Source organism: Syngnathus acus, chromosome 10 (assembly GCF_901709675.1).
Source record: "Syngnathus acus chromosome 10, fSynAcu1.2, whole genome shotgun sequence".
NCBI lineage: Eukaryota > Metazoa > Chordata > Actinopteri > Syngnathiformes > Syngnathidae > Syngnathus > Syngnathus acus.
The window spans coordinates 5726809-5748683 of NC_051095.1; the positions used below are offsets into that span (position 1 = coordinate 5726809).

Below are 21875 nucleotides of genomic sequence, written 5' to 3' on the forward strand. Positions count from 1 at the left end.
GTCAAGCTCTAGTCCTCGGAGTCGCATTCCATCATGTTTTCCAAGATTCCCTCGTTAAGTGCACCTGCGTGAAAGGTTTTTGGTCATTTTCACGTCCGCAGGAGCTAAAACTTTTCACGCAGGTGCACTTAACGAGCGAATCACACGGACACTCCATTAGGTACACCGCCATTTTCAAGTGTACCTGATAACAGGCCACTTTATTAGGGAAATATCATGGTCAAAGGTCACAGGTGTCAAGCTCTAGTCCTCGGGGTCGCATTCCATCATGTTTTCCAAGATTCCCTCGTTAAGTGCACCTGCGTGAAAAGGTTTTGGTCATTTTCACGTCCGCAGGAGCTAAAACTTTTCACGCAGGTGCACTTAACGAGCGAATCACACGGACACTCCATTAGGTACACCGCCATTTTCAAGTGTACCTGATAACAGGCCACTTTATTAGGGAAATATCATGGTCAAAGGTCACAGGTGTCAAGCTCTAGTCCTCGGAGTCGCATTCCATCATGTTTTCCAAGATTCCCTCGTTAAGTGCACCTGCGTGAAAAGTTTTTGGTCATTTTCACGTCCGCAGGAGCTAAAACTTTTCACGCAGGTGCACTTAACGAGCGAATCACACGGACACTCCATTAGGTACACCGCCATTTTCAAGTGTACCTGATAACAGGCCACTTTATTAGGGAAATATCATGGTCAAAGGTCACAGGTGTCAAGCTCTAGTCCTCGGGGTCGCATTCCATCATGTTTTCAGGTTCGTTCGCGAAGATTCACGAGTGAGTGACAGACAGCGTTGCTGCTATGCCAGCCGACACACGTTATGCCGACATTGATGTTTTAATTTTGTATTTGTTGGATTGTAATTGATGTTATTATACCGAATGTGTTTGTGTTTGAATAAAAGGGAGAAAAAAAAATCCGTTATGCCGACATTTGTTATTTTGGGGGACACCAACTCATATAACAACGTAAAGCACATACATATTGTCATATAAAGCAGTTAACCAAATGTCTGATTTTTATGTTTTGATTGGCGAATATAAAAACAAGGAATAAGACACCAGACAAGTTTTAACATAAATATTTATTAAAATAATAATAGTAATAATAATAATAATGATAATAAAAGTACATCTCAAACCAGCAATCTAATGTGAAATTGCAGTAGATATATTGGATAACAATATTTAGGCATATATATGCATACACGTTATTTAAAAACTACTATAAGTGTTATAAAATAAAGATTACCCAAAGAGAAGCATAATCTCCCCGTTTTTGCATAACGGCGCATCCCTTCATACAATAAAGTTAGCCGTTAGCTTGGAGAAAACGTGCATAAAAGTGGCGTTTCAGTGAGTGGTTCTTTCTTTCCTCGGCAAATCGTAAATCGACATTCTGGCTTACATAGTTCACGCCAGGAGGGAGACGCAACACGTTCACTGACTGATCCGTTGATGCACGGGAAGGAAGGCAGTTCACACATTGACTCGTTCGCGAACGGGAAAGTCAGGATTCGTTCCCTCACTGATCAGTTCTCGCGATGAACTGGAAATGCAAATCACTGACTCGTTCACTCACAAATCCGTTCAGTTGGTGAACGGGAAATGCAATTCCCGACTCGTTCGTGAACGGGAAGTTACGTCAATTTCTTCTTCGTTTTGTTTTACAGCAAGGTGGCACCAGCTTCTATGCACATTACCGACACCTACTGGTTAAAGTCATATGAACTGAAAAAAAAAAAACCCGAATCACTTTAGGAAGTGATTCGTTCACTCTTGTTCACTGAAAATATCCGTTCTTTTGAACGAATTGTTCACTCACGAGCCAAAACTATCAGGCACCTAACCGTGTCACAAAAAAGGTTAAGGAACGCTGCTCTAGTGTGGCTTATTCATTATTTAATTTGAACTATTTTAATCAAAATCTCATATCAGCAGTCTTCACACATAAAAACACTCAAACCCTAGTTGCAAACCCTAACACTAATTTGAAAACCTAGTTCCAAACCCTAACACTAATTTGAAAGCCGAGCTCCAAACTCTAACCCTAGTTCAAAACCCTAACTGTAGTTTGAAACCCGAACTTCTCCAACACACCTGATTCAGCAGCTCATCTGTAAACTCTGTGGAAACGTAAAATGATTTAAAATCCCTATATGAAAGCACCATTTTGTTGCAGTACATTTGAAATTGAACAAAACAAGATTGTCTCAAACACGTGTGAACAAAACATTACAAACAACTTTATTTGCGTATACACTTAGATAGTTGTCAACATTTCTCATTAACATACAAAACCGTGTCATCAATCGACATGTCAACATATACAAAGACAATGATGGCATACTAGCGGTGCTTACATGTAATCCTGACATTGGCACTTTAAGGGATAGCAATCAAAATTAGCCCAAAAGAATGACAGCGATGAAAAGGACGAGTTCCATTTACAAAAGGTTGGTGTCGTTTGATGCAATCGTTGCTCCTGCCCTTCAAACTAATCCATATTCATCACTGACAAACACGTTTAAAAGTTCCCGATGGCCTTCTGGAGCTCCTCCCTGATGGCGTTGAGCTCAACTACGCCGTCATTCAGCACGTTGGCTGCCTCTTTGATACGAGCTACCACTTCCTTCTTGAAGGCTCTTTTCAAGTTCTTGTTGTCCCTGAAGTACTTGTCCATGCCGCTTTGAAGTCCTTGGAGCAGCTGTAAGATGGCGTCCGTCACATCCATGGCTCGCAAGACGGGCGAGTCCACCAAGCTGATCATCTGCACCGCCTTGCGCACCTCCCAGTCCTCAGAATAATGCTGCGTGCCGGAGCGGAGGAAAGGATGACCGCGCAGTTTGTACAAGCCGTGGTTGACAAAGTGAAGGATCTCGGCCAAGATACGAAAGTCCGACTCGTACTCCTGCAGCACCGCCTCCACCTGAAAACCGGCACATGACGCTAGATGGGAAGCGGCTGTAGATGGAGGACATGGAATAAATGCTTGAAGGTAGTCCCCGTTGCGCTTACCTTCTTGCGCTCCTGCATGTGGTTGACGTTATCCGAGATGGTGGCAGAGGCGGAAGTGATCCCTCCGGCGGTGGCCACACCCACCCCGACTGCCGTGACAATGAGCGAGGCGCCAAAGGTGAACGGGGCCAGGGCCAGGCCGGCGATGGCTGTCACGCCCCCGACGGCCGCCGTGGTGCTGCCCGTGATACCGGCCGCTTTGGCTTTCTGGTGGAAGGCGCTGAGGTGGTCGGCGAGGGCGTGGAGCTTCATCACGTGCTGCCAGAAGATCTCGGCGCGTTCCGTGAAAATCTTGTTGAACACGCGCAGGCCTCGGTTCACCTTGTCGGCCAAAACGGTGAAGGACCTGCCGGACGAAAAGATTTGTGAGCTGCCGAGTCGCGGAGATGTCCAGGCCGCCGGTGGGAGCGTTTTGAAGCGCCTACTGGGATTCGTCAGGCTGTTTGGTGTCTTCGTCCGACGGCACCTCATCCCACTCTGGAAGAGAACAGATGGAAGGGGGGGGTACTAAACAAAAAAAAACGAGCAGAGGTTTTGTGGGAAGGGTCTGCGTTTTGGAACTCACTTTTTACTGTGTGCCACCACTCCATCAAGCTGTCCGTGTCCTGAGACAAAAGAAATACGGTGAGGCAACCACATGGCCACGTATGAGACAAAAAAAATCAGCAACACGCTGACCCCGTCGCCTTCGCCCTCGCCGTCCTCCAGTCCCGCCGCCATGCGCTCATCCTTCTGTGCCGCCAACCACTCGGCCTGGACCAAAACGAACAGAAAGAAAGTTGGTCACCGAACATGCGCTGCGCAATAAAATTCACTTTGCTCAGCGATCAATCATAACTCGGCTGCAACGTAATTGCCGCGTGACAGACGATTGGCGCTATGTTGCCCTGCCAGTTGGCAGCGAAGGAAAACAAATACCGATTTCTCGCGTGTTTACATTCCACGCGCTGCACTTATATTTCTCCAAGTTTTGAAATGGTGTCACCGGATGAGCGGCGCAACTGACCTGCGCTGCCTCCGACAGGTGGTTGACTGCCACATCCTCGACCGGACCTTCCCACGCTTTGTTCTGCCAAGAGACACAATTAGAATCACACGTGATTGAAAACAACAAAAGCCTAAATTAGCCCTCAGGTTGCTCACCTTTGATTTGTGCTTTCGGAAGACTTTGTGCTTCCCTTTTTTCTGCTGTGGAAGAGTAAATTAAAAAAAAAAAAAAAAAAAAAAAAAAAAAAAAAATTGTCCAGGTTACCCGTTTGTGAAGGCCCAGCTCATCCTGTCTGTAGTTGTAGTCCACGACGGGATCCCCGTGTTGTCTTCCGCTCAAGGAGACGTCGTCCTCATCTGTCGAGTTGCCCGCCTGCTGAGATGGGGGGGGGGGGGGAAAAAAAAAAAAAAAAAAAAAATGGATGCCTTTGCTCGACAACAAACATCAAATCCAAATCGTACCCAGGACGCCTGCGCGACAGCAGCGTGGCCAAACGCCAACGGCTCGCCCGATGCAGGTGAACTGTAGCTGGGCTTCGATTTACGCGGCAACGGGACCGGGGCCTTGAACTTCTTCTTTTTCTAAAAAAAAAAAAAAAAAAAGCAGAGACATCCTAAAATGAAATCTCAGAAACAAAGACGACGGCGAGAAATCTTTCAAACAAGGCAACAAACCGCTGTGAAGTCATCCGTCGCATTCGGCGCTTCGTAATCCAGCTGCTCTGCTGGGAATCGGTTTTGTTTGGAAAGAAAGGCAGGCACCTCCCCCTTGTACAAAAAAAAAAAAAGGACGTTGCACTGTATTTCAGTCCTAAACAACAATGCAGCTAAAAAAAAAAAACAATATCTACTACCTGGTTGTTGGAAGGCAGACTTTTTATCTCCTCCTCATCTTCAAAGTTGTGCTCCTGAGAGAACATTCACTTTGTTTATTTCAGCAACCGTCACAAATGAGAGTTCAGTGTACCTGCCACATGTCCGCGCCACCAAAAAACGGATCTTCTCTGTCCTGGAGGATATCAAACCCACAAGGTTGTAGCTCACGTGAAACACACACACTAATTTCCATGGGTACCTTTGAGTCCTTGTGGGGGGTGTACCCATATGCGCCCTGGGGCTGCTCTTCCTGAGAACTGCTAAATCCTTTTTGAGGGCCAAACTTCATCTTGAGCTTCTTTTTGCCTTTCTGAAGGGAGACAGCACGTCAGCAACATGGATAAAGCTCGGGGAGGGGCTCGCGGATCGAAAAGACGTACGCTGCCGGAGTAGGTGTCGGCCACGTCCAGCTGCGCTCGCGCCGCCTCATCTTCCTCACCTTTATCAAACATGGCTTCCTAGCAAAGCCGTTTGAGAATGTGAGCGCCGATGAGATAGCCAAAGCAGGTGTGTGTGTGTGTGTGTGTGCGAGCGTTACCTGAGAGTGCCATCTCAGAGTGTATTCTTTCATGTTCATCCTTTTCTTTAGGTCGTCGCCATCGTCCTGTCGGGGAGGAGCAAAGAGGTGAGCGCAGGTGACGTGATCACGGTCGTGTGGATGCTTACCTTGCTCGGATGGTGCTGGACGAGGCTGGTTGACGCCCGCCTGAACAGTAGGTTGACTTCTGTCTTCAGAGGCTTTTTCTTCCGAGTCAAAACAGTGACAGGGGTCACACTTGGAAATTGAAAAACAAGATAGCAGGACGGCTACAAGAAAACTTACTTTGCCCTCAGACCAACTTTGCTCTCCATCTTCTCTCTTGACTGGTAAGTTCATCTCGTAGAAATTGTCCTGAGAGTGACAACGGCGAAATCAAAGGACGCTCCTTGGAATAGATGCGAGCTGATTGCCGCCGGCCGAGTACCTTTGAGGCCTTCCCCTGAGAGGGTAAAGTCCAGCTCCGGCCGTCCTTCACATCATCAGGTAGTTTGTCCTAGCGAGGAACATCTTTGTAAGCGCGAGAACACAACTGATGTCTCAATTTGAGCAATTTGTTGTACCTTTGAGTTTCTTCTGGACAACAGCAAAAACTTCTTGTCCTTCCTCTGTCAAAGAATACCATGAGCTCTTCAGGAACTAATAAAGTCCTCTAGTACAGAAATCACCTTGACTTGCACTCCGGCGTCATCCTGAACGTCTCCTGTTGCTGCTTCCTCAGAGTCCATCTTGAGCTGAAAGGAGAAGCTCGGCTCGCTTACTTCCTTTTTACTTTTCGCTGGCGACAAACTCACCTTGAGGGATTCGCGGCGGAGTCGAAGTTTTCCGGACTGGGGAGACAAAAGGCAAACGTGGGCAGAGACGTGCAAAGCGACAAAAGCGCGCCAGCCGTCGGCTTACCGGTTTGAAGTCGGGGTGGAGTTGAGGACTGTCTTCTGGCCAGTCTTCTACGCACTTTTCCTGTTTGAGACATTGCAGCGTTGACAAAATAACTCAATCGCCCTTCCGATCGGAGCTCACCTGTCCAATCAGCAGGATGTCCTCAAAGACTTCAAAGTCCTCTTTCTTGCCCTACAAGACACACAAAGTCGATCAACTCGGATCGATATCTCGATCCAGCAGATCCTGCCGAAGAACGAGCGAGGCACACCTGAGGCTCGCCTACGGCACCGATGACCGAAACAGGGAGAGCTTTTGACGGTTTTGGAGGAGGCTTCGGTGGCCCGCTGAGTTCGGGCTCCGACTGAAAAACATTAATCACGGTCGAGGAAATGTCGCTGCGCCGACGGAGGCCAAGGTGCCTTACCACAAAGGCCGGCTTGGTGGACTTGTCCGGAACGGGGGGCTTCCCCAAATTGGTAGGTCTGGAACGAGGAAGCGGCTTTGGTGGGCGCCTGGTGAGCGTCATCTGTCAAGTCCAAGGGGACATTTAGAAAAAGGCAAGATAACGTCAACTTGCAAATCGAGCAAAGGCTACGCACGTGCTTCGGCTCGGTCGGAGACGTGTCTGACGACACGCTCCGATTGCGGGCCTGACTAAAGGGGGTCGGCTGGAGGATTTTGTGTTTGCTTCCTTGAGGAGTGGTGAGCACAACGTCATGTCCCGCATCGGAATACTTGGATAGGAGCGTCCCTTCCGAGAGGTCCGATTTGGCCAACCCGCCATCGCCAAGCGTTGTGAAAAAGTTCTTGCCGCCGTCGGGCGTCGTTGCACCAAACTGCTCGCTCGTGCTGCTGCCGTCACGGAATAGCTCCTTCGCTATTGGGCTCGAGATGTTTGAAGAAGGGGAGAACACATCCAGATCAGAACCAGATAATCCGGAATAAGACAGTTTGTCTCCATTTGCCTGAAACAAATGTGATGCGGTGCTCGAGGCAGAATAAAACGGATTCTCCGCTGGAGAGACAAACAGATCCTCCGGCGTGTTGGGAGAAGGCCGAAAGGGATCCGGTAAGACACCGCGAGGGTTATCCGAGACTTTTCCCGATGAAAGTGCCTCGAGGTTAAAATCCTCAGAGGAATCTTGCAAAAGGTCCTGCAGGCTCTTTGACTGCAAGCTCTTGAAGAAGTTCTCAGGAGGGCTTTCCGCTGAGCTCGGGGTTACGTTGCGATGTTGCTCGTCAGCAGGCCCGCTTGACAAAAAGCTGTTCGACATATAGTTGAAGCTATTCTGGGTCAAGTCCTTCTGAGCTTCAGAAACTGTGACGCCATTTCCTTGCCAATCCAAAGGAGAACGTTGGAATTCAGGCAGAGGAACAAAGTCGCCATGGCCTCGCGCTTGCTGCCACGCTTTCTGTCTATCATCCTCGACTCCGCCGTACTTGTTCTCGGATTCCTAAGGTGACCACCGCAAAAAACAAAAAAAAAAAAAAACATGAGCCATTGCCAAGAAACTGATAAAGTAGCAATGCGGCTGGTCCATACCAAGTGATAGGAATAAAAGGGGTTAGTGCTGGCCACAGACTGTAAGCAATAAAAAAAGAAACATGTTGAATTAGATCTGGTTGATTTTTTTTTTTCTTCCCCCCCAACAGGTCAGAAGGAGGGGGGGGGGGGCAGGAACGTCACCTGAGGGTTCGACTGGTGTGCTCCATTCTGTAACAAACCAAATTTACACATTAACAGACGTGACAAACAAACTGGTTGTGCACGTCACAAAGTGTGGGAAAGGTGAAAAGCAGAAAAAAAAAGGGTGTGTTGCCATCGGGTGGAGACAGCAAACAATTTCGACCTCACCTGTGTCAGCTCATTGTCAGTGGTCACGTTCGCTGCGGCGTCCTATAAAAAGAAAGAAAAATTCAAGTCCCCCTATATTCCCAGCGTTCAAACGCCATCATTGTAAAAGCTTCTCTCACTCGGTTGCTTCTCCAGCCATCCAACTGGCTGGATTCCGAGGATGCCGCTATGACTGTCTGAGGAGGATGGACGAGATCATTCGTCCTGCGATCACGGAAAACGCAACGGTGGCAAAGGGATAAATACCTGCTGCTGATTGATGGTTGAGCTTTGGGGGATTTTCTTGAGCATGTTTTGCAGCATCACAATACTCTGCAAGAACAAATACTCACTTAACAAGTAAATCAATTGTAAACAAAAGGTGCAAAGCAAATCAGGTCATTTGGGATCATTTGACAGTTGTTGACTTCTTCTAAACGATACAACAGGCGGGCTCCCTCTAGCGTCAAGCAAAATAATGACACAATTACGTGTTCAAAATATGCATTTTACAGTGGCTTTAAATCGAGTAAAACTATTTTAAATTCAAGTACGACCCTTTCAATCATTTAGAAATTTGGTTTAAGAACATCATTTTACAAAACAAAAACATAACGTTCACTTGGTCAGTTTATTTCTTATTAACTTTTGTCCATCTCGCTATGCCAGCTATTAATCGTGGCAATCTAACCTTTGCGTCCACCTGTAGCCATTCACACGACACAACAAATCAAAGCGAAACAAAATCATCATCACTTCAGTATTCATACTTTTTGTGAGATTTGTCTGATGTATAATGGATGTCTTGGCTCAACAATAGTTAGAAACTTCCAATTTACTAACTCTACTGCAGTATTTTCCATACAAAACAGAACACAGCTGCACTTTACACAGTGTTCAAATCAATAGAAAATATTGTACTATTAATAGAAACCATGTGGCAGAGTCCTTAAAAAAAAAAAAATCAATGCTCTATAATAATATTACGCTAATTTAGGTAGTCTGGAACATACTAAGTAGACAACAAATAAAAAGAGCAAAGTTAGTTGAAATAAGAATACAAGTTTAGTGACGCTTGGGGAGCGCCAGTTTAAAAGTTGATGTCACATGATGACAGTGCAAAATATCCGCTTTCGGTGGCGTTTTTTTTTTTTTTTTGTCTGGTTACAATTACATGGATGAAAACAAAGAAAGAAATCCAAATAAGATTTACGGGTCGTCTTTGGATGATGTCCTCCCGACCGCCCTTCACCCCCTCCTCGGGCTCCTAATTTGAACAACATTGAAAGTGGCTCAAATTCGAATAAAAGTAAGCAGGGCAATCTTTGCCACGTTGTGCTCAACTTACCGCGCTCATCATGGCACTCATGTTGCCTTTTTGCTCGCTCTTTGCCGCTTTCTACGAGTGTTTGTGCTCATTACCATCCAGCTGCTGAACGCACCTGTGTCAAGTCTCCATGTGAAGAGCGCAATATCCGCTACGTGACCTTCAGAATAAGAGTCCAATCGAGGAGGGGGGTGACAAAAAGGACTCCTATCAGGCGCTAAAGTGCTCCTTAATTCATTTAGATTTAGAACGTGACAGCATCAAGTTGAGGCAGTGTTTTTTTTCTTTTTTTACGTCTTTAGCTTCTGAGATGTCTTATTCTTGTCTCTGTCGTGCATGCTGCACATTAATGTTTAGTAATGCTTATCCGGTTTGTGTCTGAGTAAGTAGATTATTTAAGTACACTTGACACATGTGTGCGTCCTCCTTGTATCAAGTGAGCAAGATGTCTGGAAGATCACAATGCAAACCGACCGGTTGTCCTCGCCCTGCTGCTCTTTCGTAACTACCCACCTACACCCTGACTTAAAATTAGATTGAATTTAACATAAAAACAAACTTAGGGTATGGGTCAAATGCATGAATGGGCTGGACGGACATGACCAATGCTTAGGGGGACTGAGAAAATAATTTAGAAATATATCTTAAATGTTAAATAAAATGTTGGCGGGGCTAAACTACACAGACTCCTGCCCGAGCCCCGGTGGAGTGCTATCTCTGGTCACATCACTGCATGTGAACATGCTACTTGCAGACTGGCCTCTGGATTCACAATTTGAATTCTGAATGGTTCGAATAGAATTGTGTTGGCAAGAAGTAAGTTGACTGTTTCAAAGACGTAAGATGTTTGCAAGGTTTTATTCATAATATCTCATTATGTTACACACTTATTTTGTCACACAAGTAAATGGGATTGCAGTTTCTTTTGAAAGTTTATTACATGACATTGCCTAAGGCCGAAAAACAAAAGTTACAAGTGAATTATCACACAGTGAGCATTTGAGGAAAAATCCACATAAAGATGAGAGACAACTCGGAAAGAAAATGGATAAAACGTCACACATCCATTTTTGAATCCTCACGTGAGAGCTGCCCATTTTCCCTTTAATTCTTTACTCCCTTTGGTGGACACTTAACGTTGTACTTTTTCTCCAAAGCATATCTTTATGATCAAGTACCAACACAAATTGTGTCAGATTCAGTCCATGTATGTTGAAAACACAGCTAATGGACCTGCTGGCAGTGATTTAGCTTTTCAGTGAGTTTCTTCCCCGCAAAATGTTTGGAAGGTTCAAAACACTGCAGATATTTTGATTCCAGCTGCATATAAGAGAGAATTCAAAAGTAGAACCAATTGAGACGACAAACTGATGATTGTTCACATTTTCAAAGTGTCTTGTCGCATTGCTGGCAGTGACATTTTAGCGCTCCAACCCTGTCTGAGCAAGATGGCGGCTGTGTTGATCGCACATGAACTCAAGTGTGGTGGCTGGATTTTGTTAGGAGGTATCTGAGGTTTAGAGAGTTTAAAACCCCGAAGTTAACACAGTGATCACTTCTGAACGCGCTAGCATGCTACGTAGCGACATCACTGCGCGGGGGAACGGAAGCACTTGTCGAGTTAGCGGTGTCTTTACGTTTTAACCTCTGACGCCGCTCGCACTCGCATATTACAAGCTGTCATTGGATGGACGAGCCTCCTTATGAAGGCCCAAGATAAAAATAATAAAGAAAAGCTCCCCCATCCGTCTTCTGGGATGCTAACACAACAAAGCGTCAAACAAAGGCTGGAAGACGTAACGACCTGACAACAGTACTAATACGTAAAATGGGCTAAGGAGTGGAAAAGAAAACAAAGCTGGGAAAGGTTGTCAAGACACATGATGTCTGCTCTAGGCTACCTTTTGTGTACATCAGTTGTCAGCTTCTTTTTAGGACTATTACTAGGAGTTAGGGCCTCTAGCGACCACATGTGCTAAATTAAAGGGCTACCAACAGAGCTGGGGGCGCCATGTTGTGCCCACCTCCCTCTATTCACAACAAATCTTTCCTTTTGGACAGCGGGGATGCAAGGATTTAGAACGACAGATGTTTCCCCCTTTTCCCTTTGCGCCTTTTTTTTCTGCCTAGCCGGCGAACGACGGGAGTTGTAGTGACAATGACAGCAACTCGTTGGTCTGGACCTTTTTCCATCTCTCTTGGCTTTCTTTCCCGACCCCCGTCTGCGCCCGCCTTCTCTTCAGCAGGACACCTCCATGGTCTGCGAAGGGCTGGGCGGCATCTGCCCCCCCTGCGAGCCCTGGGACAGCGTGCGCGAGCGCGAGCGCGAGCCTTCCATGGAGTACGAAGATGACAGCGAGGTGGTGCGTGAGCGGGACAGGCGGGTCATGCAAGAGGAAGCCACTGTGGGCACAGGGACCAGGCGGCCAGGTTAGAATGCGCACGTGGCACACGCAGTCGTGCGGCGCTCACTTACTGTAGCCCATTCCCTGGATGAAGTACTTGAATGCCTCGGTAAGTTTGGCAGGCTGCAAAAGCAAAAATTCTCCCGTCATGTGGCCACTTTTCACTACCGTTTTTTTCCATGTATAATGCGCAAAATGTAACTAATTTATTGTCCTAAAATCTGGGGTGCGCATTATACATGGGTACAAATTTTTTTTTTTTATCCGGATATCATACGGAGGCCGCCATTACAGATGCGCTTTCTTCTCTGCTGTTCACTTCAAACACGCTCCATACGAACACAATGCTCTCGTATCAGACGCTTGCTCGATCACCTTCTCGTTTGCTGTCACAATGTACCCTTCACAAATCCGAAACATTTCTTTGCTATTGAGTTTGCTAGCGCATGCGCAGTGATACTGACCGGCAGAATAACATCCGGTTGTTCCCAAAGATGATCTTTTTTCTGAAATAATTTTACGTTTACGGACTTAAGTAGGAGTCAAAATTTGGGTGCGTATTATACATGGGTACAGGCTTTTTTCCAGCATCAACATGCCATTTCTAGGGTGCGTATTATACATGGGGGCGCATTATACATGGAAAAAAACGGTAATTGTCAGAACTGTCAGTACGGACCGCGACTTTTTACAGATGTCAACTGTCATTCGGAAGATTGCACGCACTGTATGGTAGCTGTGAACGCATTGCACTTTGGCAAATAGCCAACAATCTGTCAAAGAAGAAGCTTCAAGCTCTTAAACGCCACTCTCGGCTGATGTTTACCACATGCCGTACATTTAAATACAACCTTTCTTTTTTGCCTTTGAAGAGTACGCTTTATTTAAGGCTAACAAGCGATGCTAAACACTATTGACGTGCTAACGTTTAGCATAGTCGTGGTTTTAGAAGCAAGGGGATACTTGAACGCAAACACGTGTAACCATAAGTTCACCATATTCACAGCCATATATTCTTTTTCCTCTGCAAAATAGGACTACTTTGACAGAAACGTAGTAATAGAAAAAGAAGAATCACTCTTCGCTGTGATGATAAAAGTTTTGAGTTAAGAGCATGGACAGTTTCATCTCGGGGTTACCACACTGTTGTGATATTTTGCTTTGCTTTACCTGAGTGAGCTGAGGCAGGCCGCCGGCGTCCGCCATCTGAGAAAAACAAGGTTAGTACAAAAAAAATGACAATGATAGCAGGAGCAAAGGGAAGCAAGAACGTCACCTTGAGGAAGGAGGTGGTGGTGGGATCCAGTTTGCTGTTACATTCCACCTGTCACAAGGAACAACCATGAGAAGCGCAAACAGGCGCAGGAGGAGTCTTGCCGCTCGCTACACTTACGGCGGCATCCTCGTACGGCGCTTGGTCCCCCACCACCAACATGACGGGACACCTAAGCGGCCACACAGAGAGAAAACAGTCAACATCATTCGGACAAATCACACGACTTGGATGATAATCAATAAATAAAGACGGTACTTGAAGGTGCTACTGCGGTCCAGGTTCAAATCTCTGCGGCTGTAGGGATGGGGGAAAAAAAAAGATGTGATTGCCGTGGGCGCCTTTTGGCTTGGCATTTTTGTGTGGGTGAGATGACCTGTTGTAGGATTTCCAAAAGAGTTCTATGTTGAGCAGGTGAGGCGCTTTGTTGATGCGCTCTCTATGAGACTGCACCACATCTGTGTTGGATGACAGCTCCTCCTGAGGGCCCCATGTGCCAGAGAAGAACCCAAAATTAAAAATCACAATGGTGAAAATTGACTTGGTATCACTTAGCCCATGTGAGAATGTGTGACTACATATGAACTGTTTGCGATTGAGGCCCGATGTCTGTGCGTGCGTTTCGGAATGGGACGCACCTGGCTGAAGAGGTGCGTCATGATCTGTTCAGTGAGCGAAGAGGTCACAGAGCTGAGCTGCAGACATTGATTGAATATTTCACATTTGCCAACAATGTTGGCAACCAACACCACCTTCCATCATGAGTATTCGCTTACCTTTTGAGCCGCCCAGTCCATCCACCCTCGAGCGTTTGTGTCAATGTTGACCAGAACTAAACCCTCCACAGAATCTGGGTTAGCGAGCTGGGCGCAGACAAAAAGAAAGAATGGTGGAACGTCCCTTTAAAAAGGTGTGTGGAGGGGAGGGGGGCGACACTCACCGAGAATTTGGTCAAGATGTACGCCCCGGCGCCCACACCCACTCCGATCACGGTACGGAAGCTGCGGGACACACAAAGCCCACGTTACGCATTCGCTTAGCGAGCTAGCCGTGATGTTTTCTGCTTGTTTCGGGACTTACTTGAAGTACTGCAAAACGGCAGGAATCATCTCTGCGATGGTCTCCATGGATGGGTACTGATAGCTGTTGGTAAAGGGAGCATTTTTGTGAAGGTTACGCAACATTTAACATTTGGATCGCAAACTTTCGACAGGATTCAAGGTTGCAGGGGGGAAATGAGAGAATGTGACCTCACCCCGCCGGGTAAACGGCCGCCCCGTCCTCTTGGCCCGGAGCGTCGATGTGGATCAGTGTAAAATTCTTTACGATCTCTTGCATCTCCTCAAACTTGAATAATGGCAAGAAGCAGCTCTTGCCTGCCAACGTCAGCGAGAGGCGTAAATGTCACGTGCGGCTAACCAAACAAATCAACAACAAAAGAGCCACGCACTGTCCAGACCGACGTCGTGGAAGGTGAGGATGGCGGGCCGACGGCTGTTGCGCGTGCCGTGCAGCGTTACGTGCAGGACGCCGTGAGGGGTCTCCACGCTGTGCTCCTGCAAACAAGAGTTCATGTTCATCCTGCACCCTGTGGCACGTTACAACCATCGCGCGCCACATTCTTACCTGGCCCTGGTCCAGGAGGATCCTGGCTGCCAGCTCAGCATCCTGCTAGAAACCACATCAAGACACTTTAACTTCCCACTGGCCCAAATGACAGGTGATGCCAGCACTCTCAACACAACTCTTTTCATATCAAGCAGCCATTTTGCAGTTGCTCAAAAAACAGACCAAGCGCTTGCCTGAAAGTTTCACTCCCAGTTTACGATAATTGTCAAAGGTTGAGTATTTCAACCACGGAAGTGATAGCTTTATGCTAACACACAATGCAAAACATCACAGACAGGCTAACAAAACTAGAATCAATGTAGTGATGGTATTGACTAATTTTGCTGCAGCTTACTGCGTAATTTATTTGTGAAACTCTTCTTTGTGTGCCATGTATGTCTGTAATATACTGCACCCTGGTGGCCAAGGTGGACTGACCAGAACATGCTGTACAATGATTACAGTCACCTTTATTCACAAATTATTCAATTCTGTAAAGTGCTATTTTTCTTTAATAAAAACACTATGAAATATGTGTTGGTTTTTAATAGAACAGTTTCAGTTTCTATTCATTTCAGCAGGAAAATATGATGTGAGATATATAGGTTTTATGTCTCAGGTGGGGTCAAGGACCAAATTAAACCCACCGGCATTGCTGTACTTCTTGTACTTGTACGTCTACTTATTGCCACTAGAGGTCAGTAGAGAGAGGTTACAAAGCAACATCAGTAGGAGGGAAAAAAAAAACGAAGAGACCCCCCCCATTCCCCGAGGGCTTTGACGTCAAACTGGCTGCATCGCAGCCAGCCAGCCAGCACTGCAGCATATTCGTGTGCATCAAACACACTCTCACACACATACATATTTGTACGTAGACGCACGCACACACACACACACACACACACACACACAAGCACACAAAAGCACGGCAGCTTATTGAAATGCCACACAGCATGTAGTGAGTGTAAAGTGCGCGCGTGTATGTGCGTGTGTCCTCTCTGACCTTGCTGGAGTCGGCCTGACCAGTGAGCAGCGGCTTGTCTTCCGTGATGGTGATCTCTTGCATTTCCGTTGTCATGGCGATTTGTCTTGACCGAAGAGAAGACAGTAAAATGTCAAAATGTGACGCAAACACGCAGTATAAGGTGCAGAGTTTCTGTGGGGGCTTATGAAAGTCAATTAGTGATGAGCGCCAGCAGAGCTGAAAGGAAAACGTTTTGGTGAGTGAACAGCAAGCTCCTTCTAAAGATTTTGCAGGTGCACGCATACCGAGAAGATGATTTGGATGGTTGATGTGAGTGAGATTCGAGCGGCCTTAGCGAAATATCTGCTCAATCAGACGTATCATGAATTGCTCTTGCAGACGTGCAAGGTATGAAGGTATGCAGCTTGACGCTCAAGATGGTGCTCACGTGACCACACTGATAACGCAGCTCTGTCTAATCTGCTCCCCCTCACATCCTGTCACGTTTTAATCGGCCTAACGCTGTGATCATGGAGGAGTCAGCTAGCACCTCCGCTGCGGAGACCCTCCTCGCCACAGTTTGGTACAGGCACAGTCAGGCCACTTTGAGTCTCCAGAACACACTGGCATGAGAGTGAACGCAGGTTCACGTTCCGGGCATTCTACAGACCGGGGCTTAAAAAACAGCGCTGTTTTTTTTTTTTTCTTCTGCTGCAAGAATAAACAATAGTGGGTCGGTAATGTTTGGCATGATGGTGCCGACCCCTGTTGCTAGGAGATGGGTGACACAGTGGCGAGGAATCAATAATGGCCCGATGGAATGGATTTGCCAGCGCAATGCCGACGGATTTATTCTCGGACAGTTCTGCTGTACCAGTGGCCGATTCATCATTGGGGCATTCCTGAGAAAGGTGAAGGAAATGGGGCTATTATTAGGCAGTTAGCACTGAGAACAGAGCAGCTTTGTGGCCTGCCAGCATCTGGACACCGGCCAGCAGAAGTGCTGAGCACCCCATGCCAACCCCACCCCCCCTCGAGGCCCGTCGCTCTCACATATACAAACAACAAGATGTTTTCGCACACTAGGTGTGTGTGCTACGGTGTATGCGGTAGACGTTATAAATTTGCCCTTTGTCAGAAAATCAGGACATCTCTTGCTGATAACCCAATCACATCTGTCCGAGTGTCAATATTGAGCTGGCATTTTATTTGAACAAATAAAAAATAAATGGGGCATATATGTTGAATAGTCTACACACACCTACTGTACAAACTGCGGCTTACTAGCTGGTGCGTCTAAATATCATGCTCCTGCTGTGTGGATCATCTCCTGTATAAACCTAATCCTCACCTCTGGGGCTGCAAACAAGATATGTTTCTGACAGGTATTCTCATCACTAGAGGAGAACGAGACGTAACTAACACACCAAGTTGGGCGCGCTTAGTGAGTGGCAACACAAGATGGTCACCGGCGGCTTCACTTCTTAAGCAGCATCGTTAGTCCAATCATATCTACATGTCGCCCACACTACTCAGTCAGCCGAGACATCAGAGAGACGGCTTTCCTCGAGTGGGCTTCCACAAGCCGGACACTCACAGTGGCAACGCTGAACAACAGCAACAGCTCAAGTTACAGGAACCCCCACTTCGAATTTTGCAGGAAGTATACTGAGCCCACACAGTTCGTTAAAAGGCCACGAGCCAGTGACGTTTTCCTTCGTGAGCCCAGCTAATGGCTGAGCAAACATGGCAGAAGGAAATGTTAATATTGGTCCAGGCCACATGTCTGGCCATCATTGTCAATATCCTTACAACAAGAAGAAGCGCTCATGAGAATAGAACATTACTGTTTCCGTTGCTGTTGACTTTAGGACCTTGCAGGTGCAATCCTATCACAAGGAAACAGCCTATTCCACTCACGTCACAGGTCATCCGAAGGTCAAACAGCATAAAGGTCAAAAGTAGGTCATGTTGTTGTTGTTTTTGTCTTTCATTTACCACATAACAGGCCTGGAAGGAAAACAACAGCAGGTTCTCCTCTGCTTTTGGTAAGAGGGTGAGTCGCTGTGCATGTGTGTGCGCGTGTGCGAGAGGGGCTCCAAATGCGGCATGACTCACAGAATGTGCGTGCACGCTCTTGCTGAAAAACAGTCTGTGCTCGTGCGTGCAATAGATAGACCCTTCATTCAAATCAAGTCCAGCAGTGTTTTTTTTCTTTTTCTCTCCAGCCAGCTCTGAAAAGGTGGACAACGGAGACACACCCCCATTTGACATTGAAGACCATTGTATGTTCTGGCAACAACAGTTCCTCTAGCTTCTTCCAAAATACCACCCATCTCCTCTAGAAATTACACAAAAACAAATTTTTGACTAACAAAGGCATTCTGAAAGCTCATCCCAATTTTATGATGCTGCAAGCGCGTGCACGCTGTTTACTTTAATTGTTCAAGTTCATGCAAGAGGAGAATGTCAATAGTGACCTATTTGCAGCTGTCATGATGGGGGTGGGCAGTGGGGGCTTGCCACGTGTGCGCGTCAATAAACGCACACTCGGTAAGTGGACAAAGAACGTTTCATGGGGGAGGGGGTACACCAACAACCATTTATATTTACAAATATTTCGCGCGCGCGCGTCCACGTTGTTCTCGTTCAAGCGCAGCATCACTCACAGCGAGTGCATCTGGGCATGTTACCTGGTTGTGCGGCACAAGTTCGGGGAAACGGCTCACAAGAAGTCCAAGTCGGTCCTACGAGCTCCACACGGGTTCTGGTACAGATCGACTGGGTCCCAGATCTTTCGCGTCCACGCTGGTTTCCGCTCCGGTCCACTCGTGTTTTCCTCTCCAACGGGAGCGGAGTTCTGCACAAGTGGGGGGCGGGGCTGGCTGGGCCCGTCAATCAAAAGGCGACATGGTAGACTCTGGGAGCGGGGTGCAAGTATTATGTCCTCACATGCACCACAAAGCGTTCACTGTGTGTTTATTGTATAGTTCGGCCGAGGTAAGCGCGTGCATGCAGATTCCGTGACGTGCCCGCGCGTGTGAGTATGAAGAGGTTTCACGGGTCCTGAGGACCCCCCCATCTTATTTTCAGCGCCACAGTGGTACAGTCCAGCCTTGTTGAGCACGTAGATAAAATAACGTTACATAATATATTACATTAAATCACATGAAGAAATAGGATAATCCTATATATCATATCAAAGTCAAAGTCAAAGTCAGCTTTATTGTCAATCCCTTCATATGTCAAGACACACAAAGAAACCGAAATTCCGTTTCCACCATCCCACGGTGACGAGACATACAAGTAGGCGACACAAAACAAAAACAAGAATGCCCAAACCATAAATAACAAATAATAAATAAAATAAAATAAAATGAGCGATGAATAAATAACAGACCCATTAAATATGAGGGGCAAAACCGAGCCAGTGTGCATACAGCAAGAACAGGACGCTACGCTGAAAGGGGGAGCGAGTTCAGGATCCTAACAGCCTGGAGTACGAAGCTGTTGGAACGTCTGGTAGTGCGGGAGCGCAGGCTCCTGTACCGCCTCCCAGAGGGCAGAAGTTCAAACAAAGAGTGAGCGGGGTGACTCACATCACTCACAATCTTGGTCGCCTTGCGAGTGAGATGGGAGGTGTAAATGTCCTTCAAGGAGGGGAGAGAAGCACCAATAGTCTTGCTAGCCGTTTTCACAATGCGCTGCAGGGCCTTCAAGTCTTGGTCAGTGCAGCTGCCACCCCAGACAGCAATACAGCTGGAGAGGACGCTCTCAATGGTGCCGCGGTAAAAAGTAGTCATGACGGCCGGAGGAGACCCCGCTCGCCTGAGTTTCCGAAGGAAGTACAGGCGGCGCTGGGCCTTCTTCGCCAGCGACGTGGTGTTGGTGGACCAGGAGAGATCCTCACTGATGTGCACCCCCAGGAACCTGGCGCTGCTCACTCTCTCCACCACAGCACCGTCGATGGTCAGCGGCAGGTGTTGGGCGTGACCCTTCCGGAAGTATGTATATGTAATGATACCTTAAAATTATAATTCCATATTTATTTATTTATTTATTTATCTCATGCAGTTGATTGACATTGCACTCCACAGAGAAAACAAATCGTCACATTGACAATGAAAAATGTACAACCCCCAGAATTGAGATACAGTATTTATACATTAAAAAAGTTAACAGTAACGTTTCAATATGCGTATGTGTATAAGTGTATATATTTTTTTCCCTACTGTACTTTGAGATAAATGTGTTTCAGGCCTGAATGTTACACATTACCTACCAGCTTCCAGTCTGAAACTAAATGAGTGTGTGGGCGTGTGTGTGTGTGTGTGTGCGCACTAATACATGAATATACATGAACATAAGCATGAGCAAAACAACTGCTGCACACATGTCGACCGTGTTGAACATTGCTGGACCCAGGCTGCCAGCTGTCCCGCTCGGACAGATTAACGAGCCCTCGGGTGATGTAACGCACCCACAACATATCATGACACGGCACACCTCGAGTGACTGCCCCCAAGTGGCCAAGGTGCGCACACCAGAAGGATCAGCACAATTAAAAGTGAAACAAAAAATGGAACAAAAACAGTTAAATTCTTTATATTTGGTATGTATGTTTTTTGTTTTATAAAGTTTGTTTTGTCAGGCATGAAGCGAGGATTCAACTATGCAGGATTTTGGCTGACGATCAATTGGACTTTGGCAAGGTGAAATAAAATCCAATATCATTACCATGGCAACATTCCGGGTGCCACCGTAATCAGTCAAGGGCCCAAACTAATTGATGCTAGTATGTGTTGGCAGGAGACACACTCACTCAGTCCTTTCGCCTGATGGGTCAATAAGCCGCGAGGGTGCATTTGTTTCGCCTCACTTCACATACAGTGTCGGCATTACGCTAATAAACCTGTTTCGTTGAAAAAAATAATAATATATATATATTGTATATTATATTATTCTATATGTATACATATACATACATACCCCCCCAACATCACACGGGCCCAGTGGAATTGTTTGATGCTGCAACTTGAAATGAAATCAAAAATAGCTTTGCCTAGAATGTGTTTCACAGACGTCCTCTGCACCTGGAGAAGGAGGACAAGGTGGTCTCGGGGCATTTTGTCTAATTGGGGGTGTAGACGATGAAGAAGTCTACAGTAGCTGTCCATGTGACTGACATAAAGAAGCTCCTCTTGTTTGATTGAGGCGGGTTCAGATTACAAAAAAAAAAAAAAAAAAAAAAAAAAGGTGGAGAGGTGGGTGGGGGCAATCTTTTTTCCCAAAGAATGAAAAATAGGAGGGGGGCTGGCTGCTAGTTATTGGCTAACGGCTGACTCCAGTGTGACGTCACAACTTGATGGCTGACCTACTTTAAGCACCCGTGACGTCGCATTTATCGCCTCCATTCTGTAAGACTCAAAATCCGCCACAAGCCCCCCGCCCGCCGTCCCGCTAAACCCCATGAATCATTCATTTACACTTGCCAATAACCTCTTTACCAAGATGAAATCTCTGCTTATGAATATTCATGCGGTGACGAAACAAAACGCTCTGACCTGACGAGCTGCTACCATATGGAACCAACCATCTGAGATTAGAATGGCATAAAAAAATAATAATAATCGCGCTCCTTTTGTGTCCATAATATTAGGGAATTGACAATTACTTTATCTTAATGGTATAACATACAGCCACTTGGGCCACTTATGCCAAGGTACCATTGATCTATTTTGTAATTGTGTGAAGGCGAAGGCCTTCACACATATGTTATTCTACTCCATTCGGTTTATTATTATTATTCTATTTTATTCCCGTCACTTTTTTGTCCCGCTTCTTCTTCCACATAATTCATCCGATTCACTCCATTCCACTTTTGACGTATTCCAAATATTCACGTGATGGGTGCTTCCATTTTTCTCGTTCCGAAAACTTTCCGTTTTCGCAGAATTCCCAAAATTCCGACAAATTTTCCCCATTCATTCTTAATGGGACATTCGACATTTCACATTTTTCACCTCTCATTTCTACATTTTTCAACCGATTCAACCCATTCCAACTTTCAACTGTTCATCTTTTGCCTACCTATTCCACAACTTCCCACTTACCAAAAACTTCACATCTTTTATTTTGAAATTCACACCCAATTCTCCAATATTTCCTTT

The 21875-nt window shown here is 46.3% G+C and overlaps 2 protein-coding genes across 10 annotated transcripts; both read right to left on the reverse strand.

Annotated features, from left to right (window-relative positions):
- Positions 1-2217: 2217 nt before the first annotated feature.
- LOC119129384 lies at positions 2218-9617 on the reverse strand. Of its 7 annotated transcripts, none has more exons than XM_037262592.1 (33): positions 9477-9617; positions 9342-9395; positions 8396-8461; positions 8269-8325; positions 8150-8191; positions 7982-8008; positions 7838-7876; positions 6894-7748; positions 6719-6820; positions 6563-6655; positions 6433-6483; positions 6313-6372; positions 6207-6242; positions 6081-6146; positions 5976-6020; positions 5840-5908; positions 5698-5766; positions 5541-5618; positions 5413-5478; positions 5255-5332; positions 5074-5184; positions 4966-5007; positions 4853-4906; positions 4674-4766; positions 4461-4580; positions 4264-4371; positions 4155-4199; positions 4018-4080; positions 3690-3764; positions 3577-3616; positions 3437-3488; positions 3012-3357; positions 2218-2922 (listed from the first exon to the last, which is right to left on the reverse strand). In XM_037262592.1, the coding sequence occupies exons 1-33, from the start codon at positions 9495-9497 to the stop codon at positions 2521-2523; spliced, it is 3525 nt and encodes a 1174-aa protein (XP_037118487.1). In that variant the 5' UTR covers positions 9498-9617; the 3' UTR covers positions 2218-2520. The 7 variants fall into 7 exon arrangements, with proteins under 7 accessions (XP_037118487.1, XP_037118489.1, XP_037118486.1 ...); XM_037262594.1 differs by having other exon boundaries at positions 4155-4196; positions 4264-4374; XM_037262591.1 differs by having other exon boundaries at positions 4264-4374.
- A 677-nt stretch (positions 9618-10294) lies between these two features.
- On the reverse strand, positions 10295-18715 carry ndrg2 (NDRG family member 2). 3 transcript variants are annotated; one of them, XM_037262739.1, is made up of 16 exons: positions 18399-18715; positions 15745-15829; positions 14760-14801; positions 14584-14689; positions 14389-14509; positions 14214-14276; positions 14074-14134; positions 13910-13996; positions 13772-13828; positions 13510-13613; positions 13392-13430; positions 13254-13305; positions 13137-13184; positions 13031-13066; positions 11932-11983; positions 10295-11858 (listed from the first exon to the last, which is right to left on the reverse strand). In XM_037262739.1, exons 2-16 carry the CDS (start codon positions 15817-15819, stop codon positions 11695-11697), a joined length of 1107 nt encoding a protein of 368 aa, XP_037118634.1. In that variant the 5' UTR covers positions 15820-15829; positions 18399-18715; the 3' UTR covers positions 10295-11694. The 3 variants fall into 3 exon arrangements, with proteins under 3 accessions (XP_037118634.1, XP_037118633.1, XP_037118635.1); XM_037262738.1 differs by having other exon boundaries at positions 14760-14804; XM_037262740.1 differs by lacking the exon at positions 18399-18715 and adding an exon at positions 17626-17746.
- Positions 18716-21875: the final 3160 nt, after the last annotated feature.

Excerpts from the sequence above, each read along its gene's own strand:
- ndrg2 (XM_037262738.1), bottom strand. The coding sequence starts at position 15,819 with ATGACAACGGAAATGCAAGAGATCACCATCACGGAAGACAAGCCGCTG. Across the intron at positions 14,805-15,744 it reads GTCAGGCCGACTCCAGCAAG|CAGGATGCTGAGCTGGCAGC; the intron begins GTCAGAGAGGAC and ends TGTGGTTTCTAG. Across the intron at positions 14,135-14,213 it reads GCCGTTTTGCAGTACTTCAA|CTTCCGTACCGTGATCGGAG; the intron begins GTAAGTCCCGAA and ends TGTGTCCCGCAG.
- LOC119129384 (XM_037262591.1), bottom strand. The coding sequence starts at position 9,497 with ATGAGTGCCATGATGAGCGCG. Across the intron at positions 7,877-7,981 it reads CACACCAGTCGAACCCTCAG|TCTGTGGCCAGCACTAACCC; the intron begins GTGACGTTCCTG and ends TATTGCTTACAG. Across the intron at positions 6,821-6,893 it reads CTCCGACCGAGCCGAAGCAC|ATGACGCTCACCAGGCGCCC; the intron begins GTGCGTAGCCTT and ends TGGACTTGACAG.